The sequence below is a fragment of the Thermobia domestica genome, chromosome 1, assembly GCF_964235325.1.
Source record: "Thermobia domestica chromosome 1, izTheDome1.hap1.1, whole genome shotgun sequence".
NCBI lineage: Eukaryota > Metazoa > Arthropoda > Insecta > Zygentoma > Lepismatidae > Thermobia > Thermobia domestica.
In genome coordinates this window covers 384117627-384139773 of record NC_137454.1, presented here as the reverse complement: position 1 = coordinate 384139773, position 22147 = coordinate 384117627, and the positions used below count along the sequence as shown (strand labels likewise).

At 36.8% G+C, this 22147-nt stretch overlaps 1 protein-coding gene across 1 annotated transcript in view; it reads left to right on the top strand.

Moving 5' to 3' along the window:
- The first annotated feature begins 6501 nt into the window (after positions 1-6501).
- Positions 6502-22147, top strand: part of Hcs (holocarboxylase synthetase-like protein) — an 89848-nt gene continuing 74202 nt past the window's right edge. Inside the window, exons 1-3 of the mRNA XM_081731801.1 lie at positions 6502-6885; positions 16781-16969; positions 20617-20738. Coding sequence (XP_081587927.1) covers positions 16828-16969; positions 20617-20738 — 264 coding nt within the window. The 5' untranslated portion in view covers positions 6502-6885; positions 16781-16827. The remainder of the gene's footprint in view (positions 6886-16780; positions 16970-20616; positions 20739-22147) is intronic.

Below are 22147 nucleotides of genomic sequence, written 5' to 3'. Positions count from 1 at the left end.
CTTCTTGATACTTTAGAAGCTGATGCTGAAACAGACGTCCCATATAAATATTTGCATACAGCCTTAAAAGTTCTTCTCACGTTATATCTAAAAACCGCACATCCTGTAGCTGATGATCTTTCATATATATAATATTTCCGATCATTTTCCTCATATATATGGCTCTACTATGAGGTATGAAGAAAGGAAATAACAGTGTATCATTTTAAACTAAAGTGCACCTTAAGAACAAGACAATTGAAAAATCTCGAAAATATGGCGGATTTAATACAACTCATGAAAATTGTGGACATCAAATATTGAAGCAGATTCCTTAATTAGTGCTTTTAATAGTGCAAAACATTACTAGTAGTGAACTATAAAACACAATCAATATTTGTAACTTTAATAATTCCTCAGTGCTAACCACAGAAATCATTTCACAAACATTTAAGCCAACTCAGCTTAGTGAACAATGTGGTTTTCTAGAAGCTTCGGTGATCATCAATCAACTCTTGGGTGAGACCTACTCTATTTACTCTTATTTTCCTTGGTTTATCATTTATTCATACATAGTTACCTGATTCAATAATAATGATGTATACAAATATAGGAAATGTTATCAAGAGTTCATGATATCTAGAATCGGATATAATGAAAGAAAAGGAAATAACTTTCATGGATCCTCCATGCTCGTCAAAATTAAACAGAATGGAGATTGAACAACCGAAAGAAGGAAATTCATTATTCAATAACAGGGAAACTATGGCCACTAAGACAACTTCGGAAAGTGGCGTACTGGCCACAGAGAAAGTAAAGATAATTCATTTCAATCAAGATACCAACGCAACACAGATATCAAAGAGTAGATATCAACCTCATTATCTAGCTCCGTATTATATATTCTTAAAATCCCTTACAGAGGATATAGGAAAAAAAACACGTAATGTGAATTAGCCGCATGATTTTCTATGCGGAAATTCCTGGCATAGAAAACATCGACAAAGTAGGTCGTAATCTAATAAAAATCAAACTTAGATCAGAAGATGAGGAAAATAATTTCTTAAACCCACCCTATATTAACAGAATCAGTGGGAAGCATTTATCACACACCATCTCATTTATTCTACTGGAGTGGTACACGGTATCGATACAGAAATGACACTGGACAATTTACTGACCAATGTACAAAGTGATGTACAAGTCATCTCTGCACGACGAATTTTTTGGAGAAACGAACGTAACGAACTCCAACCAACGTCTGCAGTAATACAAACTTTTGTTGCACAAAAATTACCATGAGATATCAAACTTTATTATATGAAGAGAAATGTTCACACACACACACACACACACACACACACACACACACACACATATATATATATATATATATATATATATATATATATATATATATATATATATATATATATATATATATATCTGCAGTCAGGCAATGTACACGCGGATCCTATAAATTTGGGCATAAGAAATGGAATTGTCTAAATAAAACTCTTTGCGTCAATTGTGGCCAATCACATCAGCTAGATTCTTGTAACAATTCAGCACACTGCACATAAATTGCCTGGATAATCATCGTGCTGATTTTCCCCAATGCACAGAGCGATTACGTCAAATACAAATTATGGGATTGATGGCTAGAGAAAAACTCATTTAACGAAGCGTATTCAATCATTAAACGACCTCCTGAACTGGAAAATTCAGCTATCGATTTGGTTCTCATAAAAATCTAAAGATCAGACATCCATTGCCACTTCCTTTCTTAAAGCTAATTACATGACTTATTCGGCAGCTCTATTACATAAATTAGGAAAATTCACGCAGGAAAATTCACGCAGAGACTTATTGGAAAGTCCCCAGAGAAAAAGCGGAGGAATATATTAGATAACAATCTTGTAAGATTCACGACCGACAATAATTCTATGAAAGACGACACATCAAACTTTGACACTGAAAGAATTTTGAAATGGTCCCAAGCTACCACGTCCAAAAATTACTCTCAAAATTCTAATATTTCAAAGAACGATAGAAATAAAAATCTACAAGACATAAGAGAAGACTTCTTATATTCAAAGAGAAAACTCTCTCCACGCACCTACGCTCAATTCATAAACTATGACATTGATCGTAATCAACTGAAGGAACCTTCAAACAAAAAGCTAACATCTAAAGCTGCCTCTTCTATATCAAAACCGTTAAATACTAGTGAATCAAATCAAGACTCTTTATCAGCCTAAAAACCAAATGAACAAACAAAAAATAACCCCCACAAAACAAAAGAAGCGATCAAATGACGCCTAACATCATTTTTCATGACTACACTTGAAAATAAATATCAACCACAGCTGGACACAATTTTACAAAACATATATGGACTCACTATGATTAGTTAAGTTTTCCAAGTATATATATGGAGAATGACGAATACTAAGAACAAATCATTATATATTCAATATTTCATTTTAAAAAAAGTGTGAATCCCTATATACAGAAAATTCCAGAGACATCAATACAAGGAAGTAATACTTCTAAAATACAATGAAGAATGTAACCAATTATAATTATTTAACAAAGTAAAGACCACATTGAAAGACATAATAGAATACTGGAGACAGAGAATCAAATCTTAGATTTTGGTTATGAAATATTACTTCCAAAAGGAAGAAAAAACCAAATTATTCGCATAACAACTAATTTATAACTATTCAGCACAAATCCATTATGGGGGTGCAAGGTATCAGAAAAACACCAGTAAAGGTGAAGAAGACAAGACAAGACAAGACAAGACAAGACAATTGATATACACGCTGACCCATTTTAATCTTTGCACGAAGATATTTCAAAAACGGTTGAACATAGATAAACCGAACAAAAACTCAAATAGGTAATGCCATGGGGCACACCAAATGGTGTTATCGCAGTGCCTCGCAAAGCCGCGCTTCAGGGGCCCCGAGGCCCAACTTTAAAATTTTAAATGGAAACAGTTCGAGTGACACCTCCTGCGATAGATCTTTAAAAACTAAAGGCGGATTTTCATGTGTCCTTTACCTCCGTGAGTTGCGAGCGATTGTGCTAAACAGCCAATGAAATCACTCATCGGAGATGGCGCGCTACACTCGCGTCAGAGTAGAAATTTGTTCAATTCTGACGGAAGTAGCGCGCGTACACTATTGTATTCACTGACTAACATGGCAGAGGTAAGAACAACGTTTGAAGAACTGCTCGTAGAACAAGTAAGAGAAAACAAAATTTGGACAACCTTAAGTATCCGAAATACAAGGATTCAGTATTAAGGACAAAAACATGCCATCAAATTGCTGAAAATATTGGTATCGATGGTTAGTACTTTTATATTTGTGTAATTAATTAGTTGTATTACCGGGAACAATAAATAGTTCATACAATAACTGGTATGTACAAATTATCAATCCCTATATAAAATAAAAGCAATGTAATTTGAAACATGCTTTAGTATGATTTATAAATATTTTTATTTGTTTTATAAAATTTATCCGGATCGGATTTTAATTCAAAGAAAAGGTTCCTGTATATTCCGTATTCTCGTCGAAGCTGGAAAATGGGGTGAACCCACCACATTTTCCTAACATATTTGGTCTAGGAATTAATTCGTGCGGTTGGTACGCACACATTGAAGCTGTAGTACAAACACAAAATACATAAATACCTTAAGAAAAATATTGTCCACCGCTAGCCACCACTTTCGCCCATCTGTCAGGCAATGTACGGATTCCGTGGCGAAAGAAGTCCTCATCCTTGGAAGCGATCCAGTCAGAGACCCATGTTTCGATATCTTCTGAAGAAGTAAACCGCTGTCAAATCAAATCGTTGTTCATGCAATCGAACAAGTAGTAGTCCGAAGGAGCAACGTCTGGTGAATACGGCGGGTGGGGTAAAACTTCCCATCCGACATTTTCTAAATAGGTTTTGACCGGTTTTGCGACATGTGGGCGAGCGTTATCATGTTGAACAATAAGTTTATCATGTCTGTTCTCCCATTCTGGTCGTGTTCTGGCCAGAGCTTGCTTCAAACGCATTAATTGTCGTCGATAACGTTCTCCATTCATAGTTTCACCCGGTTGCAGCAGCTCATAGTACACCACACCTTTCATATCGCACCATATGCACAGCATAACCTTTGCACAGTGAATATCTCGTTTTGGTTGTGATGGACCTGGTTCACCTGGTTTCACCCAGGCCTTTTTTCGTTTAGAGTTCTCGTAATGGATCCACTTCTCATCACCCGTAATAATTCGATGCAGAAACCCCTTTCTGCTCTGTCGTTGAAGCAGCAATTCGCAAATGGTTTTTCGTCTTTCAACGTCTCTGTCTTTCAATTCATGTGGAACCCAATGTGACATCTTTTGAATCATTCCCATGGCTTTCAAGCGTTTGGAGACTGTTGTTTGATCAACGCCTAATGCTGCTGCAAGTTGTTCCTGCGTTTGACACGAATCCTGCTCGAGCAATGCTGTCAATTCTTCGTCTTGAAATATTTTTGGCTGTCCAGCTCGCTCTTGGTCTGCCAAGCCGAAATCACCACTTCTAAACCGTGCAAACCACTTCTGACACGTTCGCTCAGCTAGAGCATGGTCACCATACACTTCCACCAAAATACAATGACTTTCAGTCGCACTTTTCTGCATGTTAAAGTAATGCAGCAGGACACCCCGCAAAAACACTTTATCAGGCACAAATTGCGCCATGTTCACTTAACTACAAACTGGTGTTGTTGACGCTTTAATCCACTGCCCTATACTACGAACGATACGCGATGACAGGGGTTTGCAACACATGTGTGGATACACGGAACTGTGGGACGCTCTGTTCGTTGCGCCATCTCTTGTCCACCCGCACGAATTAATTCCTAGACCAAATACTTCTGACGGCGGCGTTTTGAAATATAATATATTCCAGCTAAAGCGATAGCTCTCCTTCGGGAATCCATTATTACAAACTAAAGTCGCAAACTTTCTATTTTACGCATGCGCATTAGCTAGCGAGTAGTAATTTGGCGCAATACATGCACGGATGTATGAAAACGAAAATAATTTCCGATGAATACACTACATGTGATGCTTCCGTTCTAACGCGGGCATGAAAATCCGCCTTAAGAAGCGTTGCGGCAAAAGATTTTTCATATCTGGCACCAAGACATGGTGCCTGTATCTGATAAAACGTCCAGTACCACTAATATGAAAACGGTTGAACATAAATAAACTGAACAAAAACTCAAATAGGGAATCCCATAGGACACACCGGATGGTGTTAAAGCGGGGCTTCCCAGGGCCACCCCTCAATGTGGGGCCGGGGCCCAACTTTAAAATTTTAAATAAAAACATGGGGTGAGTGATACCTTGTCCGAAGATGGCCGCCAATACATGGTGCCTGTAACAGTTAAAACGTCCAGTAACCTTATATGAAAACGGTTGAACATAAAAGAACCGAACAAAAACTCAAATAGAAAATGTAATGGTGCACATCGATTGGTATTGTCTCGGTGGTTCCCAGGGTCACTCTTCATGGGAGCCCAGGGCCCAACTTCAAAATTGTATATGGAAACATGGGGTGAGTGATGCCTCGTTCAACATATCATTAAAAACTAAAGAGCGATATTGCAAAAAATTGTTCATACGGGTCACCGTTTTCAAAACGACCACCAAGACATGGTAGCTGTATCAGATAAAACCAGTACCACTAATATGAAAACGGTTAAAGATAAACGAACAGAACAAAAATTCGTCTAGGAAATCACAGAGGGTATTTATCACTCCACGATTAGGGAATGTAGCAAGAGAGGAAAAGATTATTAAAGTGAAAGTGCTATAATGGAAAGGAGGAAATGGCAGCCCTGGAGAGCATCGCGACAACACCATTCGATTTGACCCATTACCAGTGGCGTAGCAGCTGCCCCCGCAACCCCCGCAGTGCGGGGGGGCCTCGAGGTATAGGGGCCCCCGAAATCTTGCGATGAATAAAGATTTAAAGAAGTAGAACCTCAACATTACTTCTATCGGCTTTACAACTAGGGCCCCTTCTCTATACTTTGCAGGGGGGCCCGCAAAAGTGTGCTACGCCACTGCCCATTACATTTCCTATTTGAGGTTTTGTATGGTTCATTTATGTTCAACCGTTTTCATATTAGTGATACTGGACGTTTTGTCTGATACAGGCAACATATCTTGGCGGCTATTTTGAATACGGTGACAGGTAGAAAAAATTTCTTGCCACAACGCTTTTTAGCTTTTAAAGATCTATCGAACGAGTTATCACCCACCCCTTGTTTCCATTTAAAATTTTAAAGTTGGGCCCACATGAAGGGCGGCCCTGGGTGTCACCGCGACATTACCATTCGATTTGCTCCATCTACGCTCCATAGTATTTCCTATTTGAATTTTGTTTGGGCCATTTATGTTCAACCGTTTTTGAGAAATTTCCGTGGAAAGATTAAAATGGGCCACCCTGTATAACTGCAATCAAGAGACAGATATTATATATACAGCTGTTGACAAAAGCAATAACCAGTATTATTGTTGAAACAAGATCCACTATTTATTACAAAATATCTGAATTGAAATTTCAAACATGAAGTGTAAGACCTAACTTGTTCCATCTGGTGAAAATGGTAACTGCTGTCACCCGTCATCAGCTGAGAAATTGTCGTCTGCGTTTGAGCAGAAAAGTGTTTATGGCGTCCCTGTGTAATGTAGTGGGAGTTCAGATTATTTAACTACTGTCAGCAGTTCTAACATTTGTATTAGGCTGGAAATTCAACAAACAAATTTCATTTTGATTCTACAATGTTCTTAGTCAGAAGATTAGAGTCTCAAGTTAATCTGTTCCGGTGCAAATAATGTTTTTTAGGTATGACATGCATATTTGGGTTCTGTCCTGTATTTACATGTTAGTGCCTTCAGTATTTTTGAATTGTTTAAAAGGTGATGTTAGCTGTTTTAGAGATTTTAAATTGTAGTTCTGTGGTGTAGAAGAAATAATTAGGGATATAGTATACATGAAGCTGCATCAGTTCCCGAAGGAGAAGGACGCTCATACTTTTAGGGATTATTCATTGAGTATGTACGAACTTACAAAGGGGGTAACAAAGCGACTTTTATTTACTTATCGACTGATACGAAAATAAAAGAACGTACCTGTACTTTATATATGCATGTGTAGTGCCCTTGTACTTTATTTATGGCTGTGTGTGTGTGTGGGTGGGGGGATTTAACGCATATCGCATGTCTTGTGCACATGGATTCTTCTTACTATTGTACTACGTATAAAATTTATGGTATTTCAAGTAGAAGTGGTAATAGAACACAAGAAACGCAGATCAGGGGGTTCTCATGTATACTATTACCATAATTAGAAGTGCAGGTTGTATTTTTTAAATATATATATATATATTTTTAAGATAAGACACTCTGGAATCGGATATCAATATTCGGAAAATTTGCAAGAGAAGTCTTTAAATTCCCAAAGATAACTAAGATGCAGTCCCAGTTTATGGGACCATACATGAATTCATAACTTACGTACTTCTTTCATCATGAGAGGGTACAGCGACTCAGTAAAAGCCTTACCTCTGGTGCATGGGGTTCCTGGTTCTATTCCCGCCAAGTAAGTTTGTGGTGGACAACCTCGAGATACTCTCGTTTCTTCCCACATTCAAATTCCACAAATTCTTTCATCATCATTCACTTGACTTATTTATCCGTTTCCCGAAGCCTAAAGAGCATAATCCTGGGACGTTAAACTGAAATATTTCATTTTTTTTTCATCACGAATTCGACTCCTAGTATCTTATAAATTGTTTCTTATGAAATGAATTGCATTTTTAGGTGCAGATTCATTTTAGGAGGGCTTAACCATTATGAGTATAAATACAGCATCCAGGCATATACCATAAAAACAATGCAAGAAACACTAACCAACTTGAGTTAAGTTGCCACTAACAGCAAGAAGTGTATCTAAGTGAGTCAGTTCAGGGTAAAGCTGAAAGGTCTGAGTCGGGATGCGTCCGTGCGGGTGATGGTGAGTACACGTAAACGAGGATAGTGGAAACACACGTGTTTTCCTAATGTCACTATACTCCTTACCTGTCGGACAACTTTAACGTTCCGAATCAACACGTAACATACTGTATTCACACAGGAATTCAGTTTATCCTGTCTTTCTTATGGACTATTACGTGATAAAAAGCATACAGTTTGGATTATGTTTTTTAACTCCATATATTTTGATTATATATATACATATATATATACATCCCTGCTTTGAAATGGCATTTGATATATATTTTTTTTGTAAATTTTACAAAACTGTGATTCCATAACGGATAGCACCGGACCTTATTTGTAGAAACATCATATCTCTAAAAGTAAAGTTAGGGAGGGCACGGTGGCTCAGTGGTAAAGCGCTTACCTTTGGTGTGCAAAGTCCCTGGTTCGATCCCCGGCCAAGTAAGTTTGTAGTAGACAACATTGTGTCCGTGGGTTTTCTCGGGGTACTTTCTCATTCCACCAATTCATCCATCATTATTCATGTGCTTTAATCATCGTCTCCCTTAATCTAAACGACATAAACATGGAACGTTATACTGAAAGATTTCATTTCTAAAAGTAAAATCGTAATGTAAAAATAACGTGGATAAGACAAACGTCATTTAATCCTTCGTACGGTATGAGAAACATGCGGAACAATTACAGTTCGTGACAAGCAGTTTCAGTGTTCCGATGGCCAATATATCGCACAAGGTGACTAAACCTATCTATATATATAAAAGAGAACGTACAAAATCCTTTGTCCGCTCATCACGCTAATACGGCTGAACCAATTTCTTTCATTTTTGGGGGGTTGTTAGGATTTGGACCCTAGATGGTTTTTATCATATCACTTTAATTTTCAATTACCAGTGTCTTGAGATAATTGACCATTCAGGTGTCCATACGTACAAATCCTTTGTTATTAGTTCATCATAGGTAAAAATAAACGTATTTATATGCAACCCGCATGACCGTGTGACTCGGCGGGTTAACATAAATGACAGGCGCTATAATGTTAACATTTACTGCAATTTGAAAGCGAAAAAGTAAAAATTATCTAAGTAACAAAGTTTATTGCGTTCCGGGGTGACCGCAGCGAAGCGGGGCGGGTTAACATAAATGACAGGCGATATAATGTTAACATTTACTGCAATCTACTATGGTTTTTATCATATCACTTGAAAGCGAAAAAGTAAAAATTATCTAAGTAACAAAGTTTATTGCGTTCCGGGGTGACCGCAGCGAAGCGGGGTGAACGCTGCTAGTAATACATAAACAAGTAGGGAAGGTTAGTTTTCATCCGGAAGGTTTTAGAACACAGGTCCCCCCATATAGGTTAATAGCTAAGTTGGTTCTTTTCTGTACCAAAGTAAAATATTTAATTTACATAGTATTGCCGAGCGAGCGTTAGCGACAGAAGGCGGCTTAGAGGCCCGCAGGGCACGTTGTTTCCTGTCTTTATTACAGCTAAGTGGGAAGGGGGGCCTGTGTCCTAGAACCTTGCCGTTTCCATCCATACATTTTTAATCCCTATCTTCTACACTTAAGACTGTCCAGTTACAAGTGATTTAAATAAATAAGCTCCATATAAACAAGTCACAAGAAGTCCTACAAGCCTAATCAGTGGCGTATTTACGATTTTGTTTCGGGGGTGACTTTGCTAACTTTATTCCTGGAAATGTAAAAATTCTACAACATATTTTATTTACTTTAAAATAGTAAATAAAATTTCGGGGTTGGGCTTAAACTCGGTAGCATCTCCCTTGAATACGCCACTGAGCCTAATCTAACATCATTCTGTTTTATTCTGATCTATAGTATTCCAGTTGTGCAACTATCAAAACCAGAGTAAAAGTTGCCACTGACTTTGTGTCCCGTGCATTTTTTAAATACTCCTTGAATGCATGTTTTTAATCTACAAATATTTATCCTTTAACGTTCATTAGCAATACGCTTACGAATAGGCCGTAACCAACTATATAAAATATGTTAATTCATTTCATTTTTGCAACATGTTCGGCTCCGTTGAACATCATAGTTTGAAGAAAATTAACTAACTAACTAACTCTATGGCCTATGGAACCCAGAAGTTCAATGCCGCATTCATAAAAGTTCTCCACTGACTTTTATCCTTAGCCAACTGGATCCAGTTTCTACTTTGTATTCCTATTTCTACGAGGTCCATCTTCATATTGTCCTCCCATCTGCGACTAGGTCTTTTTAATGGTCGTTTTCCGATTGGAATTGAAGTTCGAACTTTGAAAGTGTTCCTATTTTCAATTCTGGCTACGTGGCCTGCCCACCTGAGCCTCCTAGCTTTGATGACCCTAACAATGTTCTGTAAACGGTATAAGTTATGTTGTTCCTTGTTATGAAGTTTCCTCCATTCACCATTCCCGTTCCTCTTGGATCCAAATTTCGTCTTAGGATCGTGCTCTTAAATACCTTCAGTCTATGTTCTTTTCTCAGAGAAAGCGACTATGTTTCGCAATCATACAGAACAACAGCCATGATTATCGTTTTATATATTTTAAGCTTAAATTCCTCGACAGAAGTCGGGACGACAAAAGATTTTGAACTGAATAATAACACAAATTCCCTGTTTTTAGTCGACATTTAATTTGAAGAAAATTTTCTTATAAAAATAATTGCTGTAAGATCCTTTTTCCAAATTATCATTAGCTTACCTGTAATGGCGTTAGTTCTATAAGAAGGGTGGGGAAGCTTTAGTTTGGTTAGATGTAAAGGAAGAAACGAGATTAACCTTAATAGGCTATAATTATTCTGTTATGTGTGTAGACTGCTTCATTTCTTGGCTGTGCCTTCTTTCTTTGTTCATGTCCGTATTTCTAGATCAAAATCAAACTTAAATCAAATTGTGGTGTAGAAACAAGAGTATGGTAAAGCATTATTGATGCCTTTTTGAAACATTTATGATAATGAGCTGCGTGTTATTCAAGTTGCCTGAGGGTTTCTGAAAACACTAAAGACGGTGCCTAGTGTCTTCGAAGCATTACGTAAAAGGAAACACAAAATCAACACTGTAAAACATCGGCAAAATTTCAGAACACAGCTAAAAGAAATATAAAACGTATGTCTTTATAACGAAGAGACAAACATTTGATTTGAATAATGCAAAGTTCCAAGTACTTCCAACATCATGTGCTGGCTGTGAACAAACATCAGACCACCACTAGACATCGTCAATCATCATCGATGGTCGGGAAGTGACAGATTCAAACAGTCAGCAACATTTCTGGATAAAAGGAGCCGGAAGACCGCAAAAGGTATCAATCTCCACCGACCGATCATCACCTCTACTTTCTACGACGTTTGGTCTCTAAAAGTTCTTTCTTGTTAGAAGGCTTGGTGTTTGCAAGCACTTAACCACTTCCTAGGAGACCCGGTCTGTGGGTTTTATCCGCCTCTCTAAGATGCTTGATCATTGAGAGACACCCATCTATACTTTGGCCGCAAGAGCCTTGGTTCCTATCATCCTAAGATATTTGGTCATTGGGATCCTACAAATTCACCAGCAAACTACGGGATATCTAGAGGAAGTTATATTTTATCTGTAATATTTGTTACTATCGTATACAAGAAAAAACTTTTATGATCAAAGGTGATGAGAAAGTGCAAATTCCCGTGTACCATCTTTAAGCTCTACCCTAAAACGACAGAATTTTACAATAAGGTTGATATATAATGTTGAGGAAAACTCACATTATTTCATAATTTTATTTACCTTTTCACTTGTATATCATGATTTCTCTTAGACGCTTCCTTCTAAAACTGTAACTGGGAAAAAGTTTTGGTTTTGATTAGTCATAAAGGGGTCAGTTATTTATGATTAATCCGATACTCACCAAAATCCAAACCCTATCCTAGGTAGAGTTCCCCGTGGCTATATGGTTAACATACATATTGTGCAGGAGATCCAAGTTCGATTTCCGGTAGGAGTTCATCAAACTCGACTCTTACGTTAAGCTGTAGGTCCATATCTCATCTAGCCTCGGTACTGAAAGGGATGCCAAGCTTCAACTCAACAAATCAACCTTCGTAGCTAAAGACTCAGATAAAGATATCAGAGCAAGGTATCGAAAATTCAGTCTTCAGGTAAAATCAGAACAAATAAACAAAAAAAGAAATAAGAATTGAAGCTTCCCTCGCGGCGAATGTTATAAAGATGTTCTCGGAATATCAGCCAGGTGAAGTCCGACGATAGAGCCGACGTTTCAAGACTGATATCGTTCTCGTCTTTAGGGCGATTATGTTGAGACCAGTTCGTGTGTACTCTATATAGGAGAGGAAAGTGGGCGGGGTTAAGAATCCGTGTCTCTGATTGGATTGTCTATAGCTTGACGCTGATTGGTCGTATTCATATATGCTTTCTTTATGAGTGGTGCCCATGTCTGGCTGAGTTGAAATCCTGTATCCCTCTTGATATTGTTGGGTTCTTGTAGTATGGCAAGAGATTCTTTAATTATCCTATCCCAGTAGTTTGAGCTCTTTGAAATAATATTAGTGTCTGAGAATAAAATTCTATGTCCTTCCGTTATACTATGTTCCGCCAGGGCTGATTTCTCCGGATAAAAGAGTTTGATGTGTCTCATGCTCCTTGTATCAAGCTGTTTTATCCGGAGAAATCAGCCCTGGCGGAACATAGTATAACGGAAGGATAGAAATTTATTCTCAGACACTAATATTATTTCAAAGAGCTCAAACTACTGGGATAGGATAATTAAAGAATCTCTTGCCATACTACAAGAACCCAACAATATCAAGAGGGATACAGGATTTCAACTCAGCCAGACATGAGCACCACTCATAAAGAAAGCATATATGAATACGACCAATCAGCGTCAAGCTATAGACAATCCAATCAGAGACACGGATTCTTAACCCCGCCCACTTTCCTCTCCTATATAGAGTACACACGAACTGGTCTCAACATAATCGCCCTAAAGACGAGAACGATGTCAGTTCTTGAAACGTCGGCTCTATCGTCGGACTTCACCTGCCTGATATCCCGAGAACATCTCTATAAAAAAGAAATAATTCAATGAAATTTTTGAATTAAATTCAATTTAATGTGTTCCTTCGACCTTATTGGTTGAAAATGATACAAAGTATTGAATATGTCAGTAAAGTAAACTTAAAAATATTAAATACAGTAAGGATATGAAACAGGAAGGCTTCTTATGTGAACCTACAATAGCTACCTGTTTGGGCCATTCTGTCCTCTGCCTGTTTAATAAAAATGAAAATTAAAAGGAGGCTTATGCTCTGCGGTGTTTGAACCTACTGTCAGCATTTCCAAAACTGTGAAGAAAATATATGTAGTGTCAAATTTTGCTGTACAGATGGCTCTTTAGATCAATTTTGTTCCAATACGTTGTCTCTTACTCTGGCGGTCTCTATCTTTCTTGTTTCTCAAAATACTGTTAACCCCCCCTCCCCCACCGCATTCTTTGTGTCAGTGTTAAGTAAGGCTCTTGTGCAGAAGCCTAGTGTCCAGCATCGTTCTTTGTTTGTGTGCCTTATTTCTTTTATTCTAATACGTTAGTAATTCCAGCAATCTATACAGTCCATTAGTACTCTTTAAGTGGTGATACAAAATCAATTGTTCTTGATGAACCTAGTAATTTCCATGTTTCATTAAATGTGCGTAACAATAATTCATTGTTTGATAGCACATACAATACATAAAGAAAACGAAGGTTTATACAGTTATAATTGTATAGAAGTACATTTATGCAATTTTGATTCAATTATATTAATACGATTATATGAACCAACTTAAATTTTCTACATCAGCTGTAATATATTCTTCAACACTGTGAAACGTACCTTTTATCGATACGTTTCGAACAGCTTTTTTAAGTTTCTTTTTTTCGGAAATCTTTTTAACCTTTGACGGGAGATGATTATACATATTAATTCTTTCAATACAAATTTTGAAAATTTTGAGGAATTCAGTCTAACTACGGCTATATTGTCTTTATTCTTCGCCTTTGCAGTTTGAATGTTTTTGAACTTGTATTAAATGTACTCTTATCGTTGATATGCTTCACATTTGTAGGTAAATAGGAAACACAGCTAATATGCAAGGCCAGCGAAAGAGCTCGCGATAGCTTTAACGTTTATTAGTATATACAGTGATTCTTTCAACAGATAACGTAGTGTCATAAAATTTTACAAAATCATAATTTAGTTTAATCTACATCTTAATAGTACAAGCTTTGGTTTTGACTAGCAACATTATATGAGAAGTAGAAAGTGGCTGCCAACAATGGCAAACAGTTGTTTTCTCAATGTTTGTTTCTGGTAACCCTGAACTAAAAATGATTGAGAACAAGATCCTGAGATGAATATTCGGATCCAAGAGAAACGAGAATGGAGTTTGGCAGAAACTTCAAAACGAGAAACTGCATAATTTGTACCGTTTACCAAACGTCGTTAGGACCATCAAATCTATGAGGCTCAGGTGGGCTGGTCGTGCAACCAGAATGGAAGAAAGTAGGAACGCTTTCAAAATCTTAACTCGAAGTCCAATCGGAAAACGACCATTAGGAAGACCTAGATGGAGATGGAAGGACAATGTTAGATTGATCTCGCAGAAATAGGAATACAAAGTAGAAAATGGATCCAGTTGTCTGAGGATGGAAGTCATGTTTTTGTGAACGCGGCATTGAAATTCCGGATTCCGTCAGTTTTACGTCCCACGAATAGGCTGGCTAGGCTCAAGGAGGCGGTGATGATGAGAAATGAATTAAATGGTGGAATGAAGAAAGTGCGAGGAAACGGGAGAACCCCGAGGAAACCCACGCACACGGTGTTTGTCCACCACAAGGTTCACTTGTCGGAGGTTGGGATCGAGCCCGGGACCCCAAGCACCATAGGTGAACGCTCTACCACTGAGCCACTGCGGCTCCATAGACCATAGAGTTAGTTGGTTAGTTTAACATTTAGAATTAATACTCCATTTAAGATATTACAGAATTGATGTTAAGGGAAAAGTTCAGTAAATCAGCACATATTTAAGTAAATAAATAAATAAAAGCTTCAGAAAATTTGAAATATGTTACTGTAATCAATGGTTTTTTGGATAATGATACATGGGACTTTATCATTGAATTATTACCGAAGCATGGCAGCGCTGGACAACAGTGTAAGGAACATGGTGATGTACTTTATTTTAATTGTAAATAGATGTTTCTACATAAATCCATTTCCTAGCTCCTTTTAATTCAGTGTTAGTTTCGTGCCAATGATTTGTGAAAATATAACAACTTACTACATCCAAATGTACTTGAATTGGATCTAACTGTTTCAGCAATCGTCGGCGCCTTCATCAGTAGCTCTGGAAAACTCAGACAAGTTTTTCCCACTTCTCAGAATATCATTTTCCACTTTTTTCTTGTGTTCGGTGAAAAGTGATGAGATTTAAATTATTGTTAATATAATTCCCTTGTACTCTAGCAACTGTCCTTTCGAACGGTCTTCTGCTGCAAATGTGTTGCACTAGAACCTATTTTTTGTAACTACGTACGTAAGGTAGGACTATTTTGTAGGGTTGTGTGTACCATTGAAAAACACTTGTTAAGTTACTGTTGTGCTTTAAACTTACAAGATTACATGCTTTTCAACGTGGCACTCACTTGAATTTCCTATTAAGCAATATATACATACCGATAGGCATTTTCTTAAGACAACAAAGATTGCTGAAAACAGTTTGGTGCAATTAAATTGCTTTTGGTTGCAGTAAGTTGTTTATTTTTTTTACGAATTATATAAATATGCGTCAAATATTTCTTAAATATTGTAAGTTGGTACGAGTACTTCGTATTTTATAAGGATTTTCATGAAACATAAGATCTGAAAAGTTCTATCAGTGAGTAACTTAAAATGTAAGAGGAGGACATCACACTTCTAAGGTTGAAGAATTTGATCTATCAAAAACAATAGAAGTTGTAACAATTATCAGATTTACTTAGTAATTGGATGCATTGGGTTGGTGAAACCTATTTTCATTGTACAGTAGACTCCAGAATATTTGGCTCGCGACTATGCGGCCTGGTTTTCTTTTATCGTGATTAAATGAGGAAGGCAAGGCGCTGATTGCCAAGGCATTGGAAACGGGCGTCTGCTACGATCATCCTATGTGTCGTGTGAAAATACAAGTTGTGACAGGAAAAGAGCAGCGTTCTGCTCCTTGTTCATTGTTTCGTCAGTGTGTAACGGACATCAATATAGTACGATTGCCGCTGTTCCTGATTATAACTGTACAGTACGTACAATATTGTGTTCGTAAATTGTTCTTGGGGCATACTTAACCATTTTTAAATGTACTACAGTGAAGATTTGAAAATGAGTGATAAACGAAAAAAAAGTTGTAGTGACTATGGAGGAGACTATTCATAGAACTCCGGTCTATCCGGATTTTTTGTTATCCGGCCTGCCCATCCGCCACATGAGGCCGGATACTCGGGAGTCTACTGTATTTCTTTCTTTCTTTTATACCTCGTCAAACTATCGCTTCTTTATCTTTCGTACAAAACTAATTCCATAGCAGGTAATAGCTAGCGACTAAATATTAGGTTGTAAATTATTATTATTATTATTTGAAAAAAAAACTTAAAGTGAGTGTTTTATCATTATGCCTTGTTTCTTGCATTGACACTAATTTTATTTTTGATAATTTTATTTTTCAGTCTTATGATAGTAACCCAGAAACAGACAAGGATTACATAATCGGAGAATGCTTTTGACGTTATACTACGCTGCTGCCACCTGGATTCAGTCATGGAGACTCAGCTCTTTAGCGAAACGTGTAACTGAACTCCTAAATCACAATGCTAGCATAGTTCTTTATAGGGTGTGTGAGCCTAGTGATAACGAGGGTAAGAAATTCTTTTGTTATAGGATAATTATCTTTTTGTTATAATCTTGTTATAACAAATAATAATTTCTGTGCACTTAAATGTAATAAACACTTAATAACAGCTTCAACAGTGATTTGTAGCTAGAAATAATTTCTTAAGATTGCAACAAATGATCCTTAGACTAAAGCTCATTCACCTTCCTATCTTCGTAATGTCATTTTTGTAACAGCAAAACTTTTGCATTGAGGAAGGAGTAAACTCCGAAACCATCTGCGAATATTGAACTTATCAAACGCTCCAGGTTTAAAAAAGAAGAAAAAAGCATCCATTTGTTTCTTTGAGCAATTAATTCTTATTTTCTTGTCTCTTATTTGTAAATAAGTAATTTCGTGCTATTATTTGTAAATCAGTGACTTCGTGCTACTGTCCTCATGCGGTGGATTAGCATTGGGTGGGTTTTAGGTTTGATATTAAGGTTAGTGTAAAGGGACAAGTTTTGCCGATAGATGTCGCTACAGTCTTCGTATATCTCTTCCATGTATTTTTTACCTTTCACGAAAACTTACAATTTCTCTTATAAATTTTAACCTAGAGACTTCAGATTTTTAGAGAAGGAACTTCATAACCTATTAAAGGGAACAATCCGTGCCGATTTTTTATTTAGAATTTTCTTCACTGTTGAAACAGTTCCATTGTTAAAGGTTTGGGTATCCATTTCAACAATCAAGCCATTTCAACAATGAAGAAAATTCTAAATAAAAAATCGGCACGGATTGTTCTCTTTAATAGGTTATGAAGTTCCTTTCCTAAAAATTTGAAGTCTCTAAGTTGAAATTTGTAAGAGAAATCGTAAATTTTCGTGAAACGTAAAAAATACATGGGAGAGATACGGAGACTGTAGTGCCATCTATCGGCAAAACTTGTCCCTTTAAACCAACCTTAAAAGGAAGGCTCTAAACTCTAAGACAAATATTTCTTAATGCAAAACCATAGGTTTGTTATCTAAAAATCAAGTTTTTTGCTGTGAATAATTTCAAGAGGTGAATTCTACTTTAAATTGTAGGTCCAGGCTTATACAAACCTCGAAACAACATACCATTTCAAAAACTATTCGGTCTTTTTCTTTTAGGGCAATAAAAAAAATACATTTTGCCGGTAAGATCTCTAGTGGAAGTTTCTCTTATATGTAGTGTACTAATTGTGTTTGTAATAATAAAGTTTAGGAATGAAAAACAGGGATAAAGATTTTGTATTAGGAAAATGTATTCCCTGCATTCTATGTGTAACGTAAATACCTCTGTGTTAACCCTCGAGGACCATGCATAATTCTTCTTACATTGCTCATACTGACTTCTGTCTTTGCTTATTTTATTGTTATGGTGTTCTGGTCATGCTAGGAAAGTTTGATCCTAATTCCTCCATTTGTCTTCCTTTTGTTTTATTGTTATGCTGTTGTGGTCACGCTATGAAAGTTTGATCCTAATTCCTCCATTTGTCTTCCTTTTGTTTTATTGTTATGCTGTTGTGGTCACGCTATGAAAGTTTGATCCTAATTCCTCCATTTGTCTTCCTTTTGTTTTATTGTTATGCTGTTGTGGTCACGCTATGAAAGTTTGATCATAATTCCTCCATTTGTCTTCCTTTTGTTTTATTGTTACGCTGTTGTGGTCACGCTATGAAAGTTTGATCATAATTCCTCCATTTGTCTTCCTTTTGTTTTATTGTTATGCTGTTGTGGTCACGCTATGAAAGTTTGATCCTAATTCCTCCATTTGTCTTCCTTTTGTTTTATTGTTATGCTGTTGTGGTCACGTTATGAAAGTTTGATCCTAATTCCTCCATTTGTCTTCCTTTTGTTTTATTGTTATGCTGTTGTGGTCACGCTATGAAAGTTTGATCCTAATTCCTCCATTTGTCTTCCTTTTGTTTTATTGTTATGCTGTTGTGGTCACGCTATGAAAGTTTGATCCTAATTCCTCCATTTGTCTTCCTTTTGTTGCAGATAGATCATGGACGCTCTATTAGAAGTTTGCATCAAAGAAGAACAACGGGCAGTGATCCGGTGTTTGTAGTCGGAAGGTGTATCAGGGGTCAGACGATGTGCCACTTCATTAATAGTCACTCATTTGTCCAGAAGAACCATGTCACGTGCACGCTCAATGTTGTCATCATTTGTGACCATAGATGGTGGTCCGGTTCCTTCCTCGTGCGTAACACTTGTGCGACCATTTTTGAATTTTTTCAATCCATTCGTAGACATTCCTTTGCTGCAAGACACTGTTCCCATATTGTGCCGAAAGTCTTTAATAGATTGCGGCCTCGTGATACACCTTCCGATCACAAAAAAATGGTTCTCTGCTCGTTATTCCTCTTTAGTGCTACCTTGTAATGAAGCAGCCATGCTCTGTCTGTAACAAAAGGAAGACAAATGAAGGAATTAGAATCAAACTTTCATAGCATGACCACAACAGCATAACACTAAAATAAACGAAGACAGAGGTCACTATATACAATGTAAGAAGAGTTATGTCAACATTGTGGGCAATTTTTGACTTACCCTCGTATTATTCTGGAAAAAGGAATTCATCCTTCTTCCTTTCTATAACACCTGTAAAGACGTTATTTAAAGTTGCACCTATAAATTCATTCTTTTTAAAACTTTATCGAAATAAATTGCTTCAAAGTATTTGTTATTATAACTGTCAATATATTCTAAACAATCTACATATTATAAAAATTCTACTAAGTGTATCAAAGAGTAGAAGAGTATTAACACATTGATTGCCAGTGTGTATTGTGTAAATTTTACTGTCAGCGCCAAGTTGACGTGTATCAGAAATAATATACGAAGCGCGGGCGGAATACACTTAAAGAAAAGTGTTCAACTGACGCCAGAATTACTGCTGCAATATGATTTTCCGGCGTCCTGACTACAGGTAAGATGTGTTAAATAAACCAGCATGTGTATCAGATCATATACACGTGGTAATACAAAGAACGTTCGTTGTGTATCAGAAATGATACATGAAGCGGTGATACACATGGCGATCAATGTGTTAAAGGTGAGTACATATGGATTTAGATTTATTGCATTCATAATACCATTACATAGTGCAATAGAGGTATATAAATGGTATGGAACATCTGAGATTTGAGTACAACAAAAAATATAACATTATGATGAGATCCATATTTTAATAAATGACGAAACTTATATATGGGATGGACCATTTAAACTGATATGTTCTTGTAACTCTTAAACTATATATATATTAAAAAAACTGATTTTGTACCCTATTAATATCGGCAGGAGGACATTTTCGGAAATACTATGTGGTACCATCAGGTTAACAGCGTTGCCAGTTCAACATAAAGTTATATTTTAACAAATGGAACTATGTCAGGTTGTTGCATACTTCAGATTTACATGTTAAACGAAAAGTTAAAATATCAGATTTGTTATTCAGTGTTGCAAACTAAGGACGCTACATTATCACAAACATCCAAATTTTGGGGACATTTTATATAGCTGTACACAAAAGCAGTAATGTCTGCGCTAGGTTTATTCATTAGACGTATATTATTTACAGAGTATACTATTTAAGTAGAAAATAAAACTACAAGCCCCTCTAGGAAGAAGTACGTTTTCTAATATTTCTTTGCAGATGGTATTACTATCCACGTTCCTAGCTTGAGTTCAAACTATTGCCTAAATTGCCGAGAAGCTAAGATTGAAGACCTATTATGGGCAGTTGGTGAAAAGAGAGTATGCTCCGTTTTTCCAAAGGTACGATCTATGTTTAACAGTCTGCTCCGTTTTTCCGAAGGTATTGTCTATATTTAATAGTCATGTGTTTATATATGTACGAGGTAGGCGGAAAGTTACTTTTGTAATTTAAAAATTTTGTATATGTTAAAACACTTCAGCAGAATTTTTGTGATATGTTATTTATTATACGCCCTTACTTCCGGTGTATTGTCATCTCAAAGTGGCGCCAGGCATTTTGAACACATTTCTCTAAACTCAGAGGAGCCTTTATTGGGTCGCGTGAGGAAGTCTATAATGTAACTACACGGCTGTAACTGCACGGATTTTGCTTTTCTGTTTATTAACAGTTTGAGATTTGCCCCAGCACACTTGTTCCTTTGGCCATTCTCGTAAAAAAACAGTACTTATACGGACTGAAGTTAGGATTTCACGCAGGCCATTCTGAAGGTCCTCGATGGGGTAAAAGCTTTTTCAGACTAATCATCCTGAGTAAGATTTTCCTCACGCAAGTGCCAGGATGGGTCCTTCCTTCCCCAATCGTTTCTTTCTCTCGAATTCCCCAGGCAGTGCGATCGCCGATGAACGTTATCCCTCACATATGTGACGGGCTAACATGGCCATAGATGCCGAAAACCCAGAAATCCAATTCCTAATCCTAATCGCATAAGGTATAGTCTAAAATAATGGAAGTTATACTGTAATAGGCTGATACTTTCGGCTTATTCTGTATCTTTTCTCTTTTTGCAGTTCTCTCTAGATTCTTACCTGCCAAATACGACTGTAGTCGTATACCTGTTAACAAAAACCCGTACAAGAAACAAAGATTCATTCTTCCAAAGAATATTGTGAAATACAATTGCATCTTATTTCTTCTATGCAAGCATCATGAGTCACAAAAATCGAAACGTCGGTCAAAATTTTTCATAAACTATTCTACATCATAACTAGGCTTGCATGTCGATGCTGTACTTTTCATGAGGGCATGGCTCAGTGATAAAGCGCTTACCTCAGATAGTAGGGGTCCGTGATTCGATTCGAGGCCGTTTATGATAGACAACTAATCCTGGATTTTGTCGGGGTTCTTCCTTTTTCTCCCCCATTATCATTATACAAATTCTTTCATACTCATTTTCCTTTGATCTACAGGCCATAATGGTTGGACATTAAGCAAAGTTTTTATTTTCACTGAGAACAACAGACACATCATGGAGTGTGTAACCATTTTGTCTTGTAGACATTTTATGCTAGAATTTTACGCCTTATGGACTTTATAATGAGAAATGACTTATGTTATATTACCATATATTAGGGTAGTTAATGAAATATTTGTTTTAGGATATATCAATAAAATTGTATAAAGCATATTTAAGGAACTTAGTCTTTTAAAAAAAATCCTTGTGGATATTTTCGTGAGAAATGATTTACTC